We start from the raw sequence: 15012 nt of genomic DNA, 5'->3' as shown, positions 1-15012 counted from the left end.
AAGAAAATATCTTAAAAGGTAAATTAGAAGAAAAGGATAAATTGTTACAATTTCAATGTAGTACTAAGATTTTGGGAAATATTCTTAGTAGTCAAAGGTATCCTACCATCAAAACTCTTGGTTTTCATGAAACTGTTGGAGGTGAATATAGCTCACAAGATGAGGAAAGGAACTCTAATGAAAATTCTGAAATGATCAACCAGGAGATAAGAGGTCAACCCCCTCAACAACCAAGGAAAGAAAGTATTCAAAGAAAATCATTTACTCCTAACTATGGAAGCGATAATTGGTTCTTTCCTCTGATGAATAATGTTGTTTAGATGTCATAATTTTGGACATATTGCAGCCAGATGCAGAAATAGAATGGTTCAAGAAAATAACCGTCACATAGAAAGATCATCATATTCTAGGTACTTTAAGGGATATTGTTTTTCTTGCAATATGTTTGGTCGCAAAGCCATTGACTACGATAGAGGGAATATGAAACATAGAAGATGTTATGCTTGTAACAAGTTTGGGCATATAACAAAAGAATGTAGGAGCAAATTTCGGCCAACATACCAAAAGGAGAAAACATCATCACACTCCAAGCTATGGAAGAAGAAGGAAGTACAGTAAGAAAGATGTGGCATAGCTCAATATACAGACATAACAGACTCGGGGGGAGATGAAAGTGTGAAACTTCAGAATTCCAATTCTCATACACAGTTATCATGATGACAAGTCGCGTATATGCTAGAGTTATAAGCTGCACAGTCATGTATATGTTGGTTTGATGAAGAAGCAGTGGGACATACTCAGGCAAAGCGGTCTGATATGGTTCAGTCAATTATCAATTATCTTTTCTGTTCTGATTGATGACGATTACTGTCTGATGATGACATGTAGAAGTGAGTTTGGCCCTCATAAATTGTTAATGACTTGATGAATAACTCGTTGATGATGATGCCTTGATGATTCTTACTAACAAATGCAATGATCAGATCTGACAATGAATAGTTGGCACAGGTTCAAGTGGAGCATATGCATCTAATAATGCATTGCTGGCATTATAATAGAAGACCTTGGTACATGATGATACTTATACTACTTGATCCGCTTAGTGGTTTTGATTCAGATGACTCTTTTGATGATGGACATATATAGGTTGTTGATCTTGATGCTACTGACAGATGCTTATGGTGCAGATCATATATGGTGTATGATAGTTGCTAATATGGTCTTGTTTCAATCATTGGTCTTTGTTATAAATATCTTGTATATCAATTGATGTAAATGTCATGTAAAGACCTATGATGTAATAATTGTTATATTCAATCATGTAAGGACTTTTCACATCATGTCAAATTTGGTATATCCCCACTTGGTTGGGTGATTGATATATGTATGAGTCATTGGTGAAAGGAAGGTCATACTCACATAGTTGAGTTATAGGGTCATGTTATTCTTTTGAAAAAATATTTCTACAGATTCTTCATGTGCTCAGGGGGAGCATGGACAACATAGTGCATCTCTAAGGGGGAGAATATATTGGTCTGCCCTTTGCCCTTGATGTCAAAGGGGGAGAGTATCTTAGTATTGTTTGATATATCTAACAGGTTCTACAACTTGATGTAATAAATACCAATATTGTTGCCATCAAGTCCAAAGGGGGAGATTGTTGGCATTATGATACAGGTGTTGTCCTTGATGGAAACTCACATATCTGATGAATGATGGCAGTTCACACTGCAACATGTTAACAACAAAGGATTACAAATCAGATTCCAAAGATTGAAGAAAGATAATGGTTTAAGAAGTATACGTTGGTTCACTTTTTCCAAGTAGCGTATACATTCGGGTTCACAGAACAAAAGGAGCTATACGTACGCAAATATTTTCACAGAAGGTAAAGCGCGTATGGGATGGAAAATTAAGGATAATGAATACGAGGGGTTCCTACCATGGTATTGACCCATGGTAATGAGCGCGAAAAAGAATATTGATACCATCAAAGAATATCAATAACATAACTATGGTTTTGGTCCAAGGTATTGGAAAATGATCTGTATATAAGAAGGAGAAGGTCAAATGGTTAAGTGTGCAAGTAATGAATATCTTGTGAAGAGTTAGATCAAAAGAAAATATGCATGTTATGGGTTTATGGTACTTTGCTTGATCCGAACTAAGGATTCACCTAACTGGTTGATGATGGATTAGATCTAATGATGGATTAGGATCATAAGACCTGAAATGAATTATCTTTATGTGGTCTGATAATGGATAGTGTAGATTTGGTTGCTAACACATGTTTTATTCTTTTAATGTTATAATCTGAGTATGTCTGAAGTCTGGAGTAGATGTTATGAATTTGTAGATCTATACGTAGGTTCGCCTTGGTGAAAGCACATATACACGTTGGTTCGGCACTTCGAAGTAGTGTATGCATTATGAAATATGATGTTTGAAGTTGCAGTTGGTTCTGGTTGTTGATGCAGAGTTCTAGGCTCAACTCCGTGTTCTGGTGATAGTGATCTAATTGTTCAGATTGGTTGATTGTGATTTGCTTCAACATTGATGGATTTCAGTGATTAGTTTGATTGCAGTGGTGATTGATTTTGAGCTTCAATGTTATTGATGGGTCCAGTATGAAAATTAGATGAAATGTGGCCTTCATATTATGTTGTTGGGTACTAGGAGTATCTAGTCTGAAAAATTATGAAACGTGGTCCCTGGAGGAAGAGAGAAGGTCGTGGCCTTCTGTAGGCTGACGCCTACATATTGGTAAACATATCAGCCAGTACAAGGGCCAGGGAGTTAGAGCTTCCTTCCAATAGCAGCTGGAGAATGAGTGAAGGTTGGAGCCTTCTGTAGGCCGGGCCCTACATACTAGTAAACATATCAACTAGTACAAGAGCTAGGGGGTTGTAGCTCCCTTCCAGTAGTAGCTGAAGAACGAGAGAAGGTTGTAGCCTTCTGCAGGTGAGTGCCTGCGTACTAGTATGAGTCTACACCAGTACAAGATTGTAAACAGGTATTTCTTATATTAAAAGAAGACAAAGACGACATCAACATGTGGTTTTTCTCTCACATTGGGTTTCCACCTTATATCTTGGTGTTCATGTGTGTTGCTTATGTGTCATGGTTTATTATGTTATTAATGCACATGGTTAATGTTTAATAAAGTAATAATGCACTGACTAAAGACCAACATATGATGAATTAACTAAATCATAAGTTCGCTGGATATACGTTGGTTGCCTTAATAACAATTGCATGCACACACGAGTTCCATGCAATGAAGTAGCGTATACAAATATGATTATGAAATGAAAAAGTTATTGATTTTTAAACACTGATTAAACATGATTGTTAGTCTTGGTAAAGGTTGATTTCAAATTAGTAGATATGTTTTCTTGATCTTTGGAAAATGTGGTTGACATGTGTGTTTAGTTACAAGGAAGTGTGATTGGCACAACAAGGTAAGATAATTGGTATATTGTTACATTTATTTATGCACTGACAATTATGTGTTATGGAAGTATGATACAGAGAATTGCATGGCAAAGAAATTTCCATGGAATCTTGAAGAAGGCTCAGGTTGAGCTTTCCCTTGGAAGCACAGGGAACCCATGGGGATTGAGTCATGGTGTCTGTTGAGAGTCTTGTGCTTTCGATACCTTGTCATTTGCTTGCGCTTGATTTGCAATTTTGTTATGTCTAGTGCATAATCGTGCCACTTTGCTTGCGGTGTCGTTTTGTTATTTGTTTTCATGATTTTCTTCTCGTTTGTTTCTTTTTCTTTCCTTTTATGCTTTGAGGGCCTTGGGAATTGGTTAGGAAAGAAGAAAGTTGACGAAACTCTGGGAGATCTGTGTGGAACCCAACATGTCACAAAAGGCTTAGATGAAGTTCACACATGTATAAGGGAAGATGAAGGTAAGACTATCACAGTCGACTAACTTGGTTGGGTCTGTTAATGTAAATGGATGGTGGTAGGACAATCATGAGAAAACTAACAGGAAAGTTAAAGTGAATGGCTATGAGGCATCTGAATCCTTGGCTATCTTGGGAACGGTTTTTCTCAATGTCGTGCATGTTGTGCATGGATAAAGGGAATTCTCTTAACCTTGACTTTATGATATTTGGTAATTATGTTGTGATCATGTTTATGTTAATTTTTATATAATGCATGTATATATGTCATTGTCTGACATGATAATGATTGTTTTATGTTGATGTATATATATATATATATAGATATATATATATATATATATATATATATATATATATATATATATATATATATATATATATATATATATATATATATATACATACATATATATGTATGTATGCATACCGTTGTCTGACAAAGTCATCAGGAATCGTTCTTGTGGAGGAATGAGAGCCACAAGTGATAGGTGTCATTTTCACCGAGAAGCAGACAAGTCTATCATTGGAAAGGAAATTGAATATTGATGAGCCGAACAAGACTCTGCTTGACATATTAAGTTCTACCTCCTTGAGGTCTCGAAGCACCCAGTTTGGGGATCCTTGCCAACAAATAGTGATGCCAATAGGGGGAGCATGGGAGTAAAAAATCTTTAGTAGGACTAGACTTCGACCCATCGGAGGAGATAGAGGTCCCCACTAATAATCTCTCAGAGTTACTAACAAACAAACCAAACACAATTACATTTCGATGCCTCTTGGAGTTTCTTTCTTTTGGAGGTGGCTTGCCAAGGAGGGAAGAGATCTTGTATGAAAAGTTTTGCTTCAACATGACCGCATTCTCATGAAACCATTATAGATATTCCCATAAATAGATCTAAGTTTTCAAAATCGCTAGGGAGGTTGAGGAAAAAGGTTGGAATGAAACTAATGTGCTCTAGAATCCCCTAGAAGTGGAATTCAAAATTCCCATGCACCTTCACAGAATGCATGATGAGGAGAGGATGCCAATGACTCTCTTCCTCTGGTAGCCTAAGAAGAGATATTCCATGCGCCTAGCTAACACAATGTGTTCATCCCCAAGGAGGTGTCCCATAATTGATTTGAATGCCAAACGAAATAGTTAATTTCCAACTCCATGAGTGTAGTATTAAATTGAATGCATGCCCCCTTTCGCCAATTATGATTTTCCCCGGTGTGAAATCTCGAGGTGACATGCTTACCTTGCAACCTAGTACACCTCCCATTCAATTTATTTGGTCCATTGGTATCATCTGCCATGTTCATCAACATCCCTTGCTCCCATAAATTAATTGTCAATCACGCAGAGTATAGAAACTGAGTGTGGCTTTCGATGCTTCGGATTGATATGAATGATGACTTAATGGGGTGTGTTGGTACCTCCCTTAGGTGTGTAAGCTGGTGGGAAGGATAAAACACACCTCCCCACCTTTTGCATCCCTACCACTCCATCTAGGGACTTTATAAAGATAATTGTTAATCTTAATCCCACTATGAGAAAAGGAGATGGAGGGACAAGAAAATACTCACTATTAAGTTGCCATTTGTAAATGGCCATATACTATGGTAAAAAAATAAGAGGAAATGCAATCTTTAATAAGATAAATATATTGCAACCATTTTCGTATGCTCATAATTACATTCCCATAAGCTAGGGAGTGTAAAAATCCATTTCCTTTTTTTGTTTTCTATGAATAAATTTAAGGTAAGTCTTTATGAAATATTGGAATGACTAAGCAAACACTAAATTTAAAGATTAAGATATGTGAAAAACAAGTGTGTCTTTTTATTCCTAGGTGACAGAAGGAATGAGCTAACCCAAACAAGTCATAATCAAGAGCGTCAAATTTAAAGATTAAGATATATGAAAAACCAATATGTCTTGTTATTCTTTAGCAAAAGAAAGAATAAGCTAACCTAGACAAGTCATAATCAAGATTTTAATTGCTTGCTCCATGACTAGGTTTAACAACCCTGTGAAAAACTAGTATGTCTTCTTAAGAAAGAGTGAGCTAACTTAGACAAGTCACAATCAATAATTTAATTGATTGCTCCATGACTATGTTTAACAACGTCGATCATTACCTAACACATAATAAACAAAACAAAATAAGTCTCATTGGATATGTAATTTATTCAAAATCTATTGTTGGCAATGTACAATAATATTTAAATATCAATAATTGGATATTGAATTATTCAAAATTATTTTTGGCAAAGTAGATGGGAAACCACTTAGTTAATTGTGCATAATAATATTAAAATATTAATCATGTAAGTAGTGGTAGTGGAAGGGCCAACCATTGGACTCTAAAAATGTGGTTGCATGTTGCATGATGATAAAACCTTGTTGATGGAAATGATAGGTCTTGAACTAATTAGAGGCATAAACTAACAATTATAAGAAAAAGAACATGTTAATAGACAAATTTAATTTCTTTAATACTGGGGTAAAGGATATGGTGACAAAAACTCAAACATTTTAATAAAAACTTTGATGTCAACAACTATAGTGGGAGTAAATGCATAGCCAAAAGGTACATGGAAGTGAGCATGATGCCAATAAGTCTAAGTCCCATTACAAATTAGAAATAAAAGGTGCATAACTAGCTAGAAATATTTTAAGCAACATAGATTTAAAATTTTGTAAATTTAGCATTTTACAATTACACCAATTACAATTTAACATGATGTTTTTAGAACACTCTAGTATAAGAATAACGTGATGTTTTAGAACACCCAGTATAGGGTTTCGTGGACAATCATATTTATAAAGAATAAAAAAAATAAAGATAATTAAGTATATGAAGAAAACCCTAATCGAGAATAAAAAAATAAAGATAATAAGTATAAGAAGAAAACCCTAATCAGGAATAAAAAGAGTAAAGATATTGAAGTATAAGAAGAAAACCCTAATGCTATAAATAGAAATAATAGGGGAAGAGGAAGAAGAGGTACCTCTTTCTGATTATCAGGAGAAAGATGCGGTACCTCTTTCTGTACCTCAGGAGAAATATGCAAAGCTTGATGATGTTCTTAGAACAATGCCCAACTCGGAAAAAGAGTAGTTGTATAAAGCGAGATGCATTATTTCTCCTAACATTCAAGGCCGAGAAAAGAATGAATGCAAAGAATATATGAGGGACTGCGCGACAACAACTCTTCCTCTGCAAGTTGAAAGTAAGTTATTGAGAAGAAACTCTTCCTCTGCAAGTTGAAAGTAAGTTATTGAGTATATGGATGACCATAATCGTTTTGCAGTGTCTTGTTTTTTTGAAATTTACTTTTTTTATTTTTGTTTTTTTAATATTTAAATTAGTCAATGGCTAGGTTAGTGTAATGACTTGCTTGTCCTTTGAAAATGAGAGTGTCATTTACAGGTTTGTTCTTAAATCCTTCTCTCTCTCCATTTACACGATTGTGCGAGTGCCATTTACAGGTTTGTTCGTAAATCCCTCTCTCTCTCCATTTTACAGGTTTGTTCGTAAATCCCTCTCTCTCTCCATTTACACGATTGTGCGAGTGCCATTTACAGGTTTGTTCGTAAATCCCTCTCTCTCCATTTACACGAAGCACAATCTTGCATACGCGTTTCTATTTTTCAAAATTAGTAAGTCACTCGAGGTTAGTCATTCAGAGACAAAGAAAAATTAGAAACGGAATTAATTCAATTTTATGAATTTTTTTCACTAATAATTTAACTTTTAGAATTTTTTTTACTATTAAATCAATTTTATAATTTTTTTTTTACAAGGAAATTATAATTTTTATTTTTATTTTGTTTACTGATTTTATTTCTTCAATAATTTATACACACGAGTGAGACTACTCGTGCATATATTGTTAGAATATTGTTGAAGTGGAAGATGCTTACATCACCTCTGTTTCAATGGCTGGCCAAAGAATTGCAACAAAGATGTTAAAATCCTTAGCTATAGCTTGTCAACTTCAAGATGTACTTATGAGGCATTGTACACTATGTGTGAAAATTACAAAAAGACACCTATCTACTTAAGAAGGAGACCCATCAATTTTATAATGTAAGGTCTACATGGCTAAGAGAAGTTGAAAAATACTAAAGCAATAATCAAAAGCAAAGTAAAAAACCACAGAAGGAAAAAGGCCTTAAAACAAGACTTGAAATCAACTAAAACAAGAAGGAAAAAGGCCTGAAAACAAGACTTTTCTCGAAAAAAATTAGTTCTTCCTTATTAAAGCATGAAATCAACACCCTGTTTGTAAGCTTCTAAAACACTGTTTAAGTCGTTTAATTAATTGTGTGTACATATTTTCTTATTCTCCGTTTCAGGGATTTGAGCTGGAAAACAGAGCCGTTACAATGTTTGAGCAGAGTAATTCCCATACAGCCCAGTACTGAGAGCCGTTACAATGCTTGACCAGAGTCATTTCCATACAGTCCAGTACTGGGATTCCAGCGCAAGGAAACGAAGAGTCAGAAAGCACCGGAAAATAAAAAGAATACTGTTCAAAAGCTTCCCCAGTGGTTTCGTAAAGGATGGATAAGGGAGATGAATCTGGCGCGACAGCGAGGACACCAATAAAATGGTTGTTTACTTTAGTATTATGTCCAAAAATCTACCGGCTTTCGATTCCCGTCTCTGCGAGAAGTTACATTGTACCTATATTCTGGTGAGAAACCGAAGCCGAAGTATAGATCACTGGAAAGCCAAAAATATGAAGCATTTGCGGCTCCACCATCAACAAATTCATTGATTTTTAAGACTCCCGATTTAAATTCGAGTCCTCAAAGAGTGCCGGGATTGGAATATGTGAATTCTCTTTCCAAATCAAAACAACAACGTCCTGCTTCAGGTATTGTCTCAAATCTAGCGAACGTTGTGATATATTCTTCTGTTGTCTGCATTCTCAAAGAACCTTTTTTTTGGCTTGCTACTTGCTACTTCTTACATGTGTAGATGCTGCGTATCAATATATATTAGTATTTAGGATTATTTTGAAAAGATGTTCATGTTTAAAAAGATGCTTGTTTAAAAGATCTGAAACTAGGCTGAAAATTGAGCACTAGGCTGAAAATTGAGCACTTTGCAGGGAGAGATTTTGAATTTAGTCCACCGACTGGACTTGGTTATTAATAAAAGCAGTACAATTCAATTCGAGATTGAGAAATATGAATTGAGAAATATGAAGTATACGAGAGCTTTTGGGTGAATTAGGTTTCTGGGACGACTCTTCACGTTTCGGTTTGAGCAATTAATCCTTCTTGACTGCAGCAAGGAATCGCCTCTAACAAGGAATTGCCTAATACTTGTTACGCCGTAAGGTGTTTCCCTATGAAAAGAATTCCCTCCAATGCCACCTGTCTTTTTGTAAGCCTTTGATTTAAATGTTAGACAATAGAAATCACGTGTACCATCCTGACCTTAAAATCTGGTATGATTCAGTTACGGAGATTTTCTTATGCATCAATTCTGCAGGTTTGAGCTAGGCGTTAGTACTCCAACCGTTTGACAAAAATAGTTCATAGGAAAATTACAGCTGATTCATGCAGAGTTTGGTTTTCTGCTTCCTCGCCCATGTTCCACCCCAAAAGCAGGGAAAAGTTCAGATAATGTGGCACCTTCTGAAGCAGAGGAAGAGCCACGGCACTTTGGGAGCCATTCCCTGAGGTCTGGAGTGGTGATACCAATCCTCGGCCTCCCCCTGGGCTTACAAGAGTGAAACCTTGCTCACCTACTGTCTGTATGAGACCGTTTTTATTTTCTTGTTTGCAGCTAAGTGAACAGTTCTCAATCCAAGTTTGAAGGTGGTTTGAAATGGTTTACCCATAAATCTCTTAGCTCCAAGTCATCTGCAAGATTGAAATCATGGTTGCTAGTCAAGATGGATTTCTTCTTTTACAGCAGTGTTTGGTATTGAATTTCCTCAGTCTATCCAAGATTTATGAGCTGTGCAATCAATCAATTAAAGGAATTTCTGATTTGATCCTTACATTTGTACCATAATAAGCTTATCTTGTGTTAATGATGAAACATACGTAGATTAACTCTGAACTCAATTATTATGCTTTCAGATTTGGCTAGGACTAAAGGAAAAGGAAACCACTGTTTGATGTGTTGAATCTAAGTTTGTCTATTTTGTTATCCACCAATTTCCCATTTCAAGTACTTTAGTGTGTCGCTACTGCTGTTTATGGCCTCAAACTTGATAATGCTGGGCTCCTAAAAAAACTGTTTGTCTGCTCAGATCTCTATACTGTCATTAGATGAAGAGACTGGCTTTCACAATACAGGAAATGCAGTCATCTCTTCATGAAAGCAATGATGGGAGTGAGCCAATTCATGAAATATGTGGAAGTCCATTACTGTCATCAGCATCTACTTACTCCAGTGATGATTCTGATAGTCCACATATTACCCCCCGGATTGGAGATAATTATGAAGTCAAAGTATCACCATTTAAGCTGCAAATAGGCTGTGATCAACTGGGAATAAATTACAGTAAGGACTATAAGGATGACAAGGCTGATGAATTTGAGCTACTGTTTGTGGAGGGATTACCTGTGCCAGTAATGCAGATAAGTTGTTTTTCACCTTTTGGAAATGGAAGACTCTCAGATAATGAGTTCCCTTCAAAGCAGTCTTCCCCAGTTGGAGCCATAAAAAAGGATTGTGAATTGTGTCAGGTTGATTTATCTGAACTGGAAAATGATCAATGTACCCATGTGATCAGTAACAGTGGCCTACTCAGAGAAGACCATATGAATATTACAGGTTTGAAGACAGATTTCTCAAGACCAGAGGACACCCTGACAGAATCTAATGTGGCAGCTAATACTGTGCTTGATACTTCTTCCTATTGTGATGGGCATCGAAGAAAAAGGGGCAGGGTTGGTTGCAAGATGGTCAAGAAGATAAAAGTTGGTTTTTTGGACTTACACAAGCACTGCATTGATTCCAATTGCCAGGTTCAGCATAAAGGAATACATAATATGGGGGAAGACGCAAGCTCAAAAGGTTACATGATAGTGCCTGGCAGCCCGAGTGCATCCTGGAGTAAAAGTGAGGAAGATTTATTCATACTTGGGCTGTATACTTTTGGGAAAAATCTTAAAGCAGTGAAAAGATTTGTGGAAACTAAAGAAATGGGGGATATATTAGCACACTATTACGGCAAGTTCTTCAATACAGAGTCATATTGCAGATGGGCAGAATCTAGAAAGACAAGAAGTAGAAAGTGTATCCAAGGCCAGCGCATTTTCTCTGGATGGCGGCAAAAGGAATCGTTGGCACGCCTTTTTCCTGACATACCTGAGCATTTGAAACATGAGATCCCAGAGGTAAAGTTTTCTCGTCAAAAATTCAATTTGTTGTGTAAACATAAAAATGGTATGCTGTCGTTAATAATACAGCAATAGATTTAACCTAACTGATACATATGAACTGAATTTCATAATCCAGTTGGATCAGATTAATCTTCTTGGTTCTGCAATAGATTTAACCTAAATGACAAATTAACCTATGATGAGAAACATGTGGACAGCATTAAAAAAAGTGAACTCAATTCTTTGAGTAAGAAGAGTTGCTTTTTAAAATCTGCGTTATGAACTTTAAGGAATTTTCTTGCGTAGGCACATGCTGCTCCCTTGTATGTTGCCCAAAATCACGTGTACCATCCGATTAAAATCTGGTATGATTCAGTTACGGAGATTTTCTTATGGCATCAATTCTGCAGGTTCTTTTGAGCTAGGCGTTACGGGTACTCCAACCGTTTGACAAAAATAGCCTTCATGGGAGCCCGGAAAAGGCTCTCTTACAGCGGTCTTGATTCATTCTCTTCTGCAGATGGGGGTTTGGTTTTCTGCTTCCTCGCCCATGTTCCACCCCAAAAGCAGGGAAAAGTTCAGATAATGTGGCACCTTCTGAAGCAGAGGAAGAGCCACGGCACCTTGGGAGCCATTCCCCAATCCTCGGCCTCCCCCTGGGCCTACAAGAGTGAAACCTTGCTCACCTACTGTCTGTATGAGACCGTTCTTATTTTCTTGTTTGCAGGTAAGTGAACAGTTCTCAATCCAAGTTTGAAGGTGGTTTGAAATGGTTTTCCCATAAATCTCTTAGCTCCAAGTCATCTGCAAGATTGAAATCATGGTTGCTAGTCAAGATGGATTTCTTCTTTTACAGCAGTGTTTGGTATTGAATTTCCTCAGTCTATCCAAGATTTATGAGCTGTGCAATCAATCAATTAAAGGAATTTCTGATTTGATCCTTACATTTGTACCATAATAAGCTTATCTTGTGTTAATGATGAAACATACGTAGATTAACTCTGAACTCAATTATTATGCTTTCAGATTTGGCTAGGACTAAAGGAAAAGGAAACCACTGTTTGATGTGTTGAATCTAAGTTTGTCTATTTTGTTATCCACCAATTTCCCATTTCAAGTACTTTAGTGTGTCGCTACTGCTGTTTATGGCCTCAAACTTGATAATGCTGGGCTCCTAAAAAAACTGTTTGTCTGCTCAGATCTCTATACTGTCATTAGATGAAGAGACTGGCTTTCACAATACAGGAAATGCAGTCATCTCTTCATGAAAGCAATGATGGGAGTGAGCCAATTCATGAAATATGTGGAAGTCCATTACTGTCATCAGCATCTACTTACTCCAGTGATGATTCTGATAGTCCACATATTACCCCCCGGATTGGAGATAATTATGAAGTCAAAGTATCACCATTTAAGCTGCAAATAGGCTGTGATCAACTGGGAATAAATTACAGTAAGGACTATAAGGATGACAAGGCTGATGAATTTGAGCTACTGTTTGTGGAGGGATTACCTGTGCCAGTAATGCAGATAAGTTGTTTTTCACCTTTTGGAAATGGAAGACTCTCAGATAATGAGTTCCCTTCAAAGCAGTCTTCCCCAGTTGGAGCCATAAAAAAGGATTGTGAATTGTGTCAGGTTGATTTATCTGAACTGGAAAATGATCAATGTACCCATGTGATCAGTAACAGTGGCCTACTCAGAGAAGACCATATGAATATTACAGGTTTGAAGACAGATTTCTCAAGACCAGAGGACACCCTGACAGAATCTACTGTGGCAGCTAATACTGTGCTTGATACTTCTTCCTATTGTGATGGGCATCGAAGAAAAAGGGGCAGGGTTGGTTGCAAGATGGTCAAGAAGATAAAAGTTGGTTTTTTGGACTTACACAAGCACTGCATTGATTCCAATTGCCAGGTTCAGCAGAAAGGAATACATAATATGGGGGAAGACGCAAGCTCAAAAGGTTACATGATAGTGCCTGGCAGCTCGAGTGCATCCTGGAGTAAAAGTGAGGAAGATTTATTCATACTTGGGCTGTATACTTTTGGGAAAAATCTTAAAGCAGTGAAAAGATTTGTGGAAACTAAAGAAATGGGGGATATATTAGCACACTATTACGGCAAGTTCTTCAATACAGAGTCATATTGCAGATGGGCAGAATCTAGAAAGACAAGAAGCAGAAAGTGTATCCAAGGCCAGCGCATTTTCTCTGGATGGCGGCAAAAGGAATCGTTGGCACGCCTTTTTCCTGACATACCTGAGCATTTGAAACATGAGATCCCAGAGGTAAAGTTTTCTCGTCAAAAATTCAATTTGTTGTGTAAACGTAAAAATGGTATGCTGTCGTTAATAATACAGCAATAGATTTAACCTAACTGATACATATGAACTGAATTTCATAATCCAGTTGGATCAGATTAATCTTCTTGGTTCTGCAATAGATTTAACCTAAATGACAAATTAACCTATGATGAGAAACATGTGGACAGCATCATTAATTTTGTAAGTAATTTATTGCAATTTTTTGATGGGAACAGGATGATAAAGGAACATCAAATTTATGCTAATTCCTAACCTGTCAAAACTTTATAATTATCTAATATGGCAGATGAAAAACTACTCTAAGGACGTAACTGAAGTTGAGGTGAAACCAGATGCTTCTTGGTATCCAAAGGTTGAAGGTTATGCCAGTCTCCGTGAGCATTGGCATCAGCCAGATAGATCAATGATTATCTCAATTGGAAAAATTACACATCAGCAGGGAAACTTGAACCATATTAAATGTGAGAGTATTGCCTTTAAAAATTGGAATAAAGAGGAATTGAGATGGTATCCAAAGCTCGAAGGTTATGCCTGGCTCTATGAGCCTTGGCATCGGCCAGATAGATCGATCATTATTTCAATTGAAAAATTACACATCAACAGGGAAACTTGAACCAGGTTAAATGTGAGGGTATATTTGAAAGTCAGTTGCCTTTAAAAATTGGAATAAAGAGGAATTGAGATAGTTATTTGGGATTAGGTGGTGCTATCTTATCATCTACAGCAAATACTATGCCATGGATGGAAAAAGGGGAATACAAAAATCGTGCGAGCCATCAGCTACAGTGCGACGGATACAAATGGAGATGATGAAGATCCAAGTATTAATCAAGAAGGAAGTGAGGACCTTGTCAGGGAATATAAAAACTGTGCCAGCCATCAACTACAGTGCAAATGATACAAATGGAGATGATGAAGATCCAAGTATCAATCAGGAAGAAAGTGGAAGTGAGAACCTCGACTTTTCAACAAATAACGATGCCAGGTTTTGACTCTTCATTCTTGAGACGTAATCAGACTTTACAGAGAATTTCCAAGCATGTTTGTTCTGAACTCCAAAAGGACTCTGAGCTAATAGTTCTAAGTGATTCAGAGGAAGAGAATGCGAATGATGTAAACATTGGTTAATCTATTGTTTCAGTTTTTGCTATTTCGGATACTTTGTGTCACGGTGTAGAGTACCATTGAATTCCTATGAAGGTTTGCAGGAGGATTCACAGTTTGATTGCATTGGTATTACCTAAACCTTCATTCATCCGCACTTATTGGATCCTTTTCTGAAGTGATTTTGATCCAGCATAGCATCAACGCTCCACTTGGTTATATTGGTGCTAATAGTGGTGAGTTCAATTTGTCAAATTGGTCCCCGTGCCCTCAGAATGTAGCATTTCATTTCTTTGGTACAAATCCAGATGTTTCAGGTA

General features: G+C 36.7%; 1 protein-coding gene across 7 annotated transcripts in view; it reads left to right on the top strand.

The window, feature by feature from the left end:
• LOC149257360 (uncharacterized) overlaps positions 1 to 14728 on the top strand; it is a 40094-nt gene extending 25366 nt beyond the window's left edge. The window contains exons 2-5 of one of the 7 annotated variants that reach the window (XR_016256722.1): positions 8267 to 8790; positions 10183 to 11275; positions 11567 to 11987; positions 12460 to 12683. Coding sequence is in view for 4 of the 7 variants with exons in the window: in XM_089414120.1 (XP_089270246.1) it covers positions 12479 to 13552; positions 13875 to 14201 (1401 nt within the window). In the remaining 3 variants the exon portion in view is untranslated. The other 6 variants (XR_016256724.1, XM_089414126.1, XR_016256723.1 and 3 more) reach the window with 6 other exon arrangements.
• The last annotated feature ends 284 nt before the right edge of the window (positions 14729 to 15012 follow it).

This window comes from Pinus tabuliformis, chromosome 6 (genome assembly GCF_031772625.1).
Source record: "Pinus tabuliformis cultivar Carrire ecotype Pingquan chromosome 6, CPIR1, whole genome shotgun sequence".
Taxonomy (NCBI): Eukaryota; Viridiplantae; Streptophyta; class Pinopsida; order Pinales; family Pinaceae; genus Pinus; species Pinus tabuliformis.
Note: the sequence above shows the minus strand (reverse complement) of the source record. Positions and strands in the feature narration are given on the sequence as shown.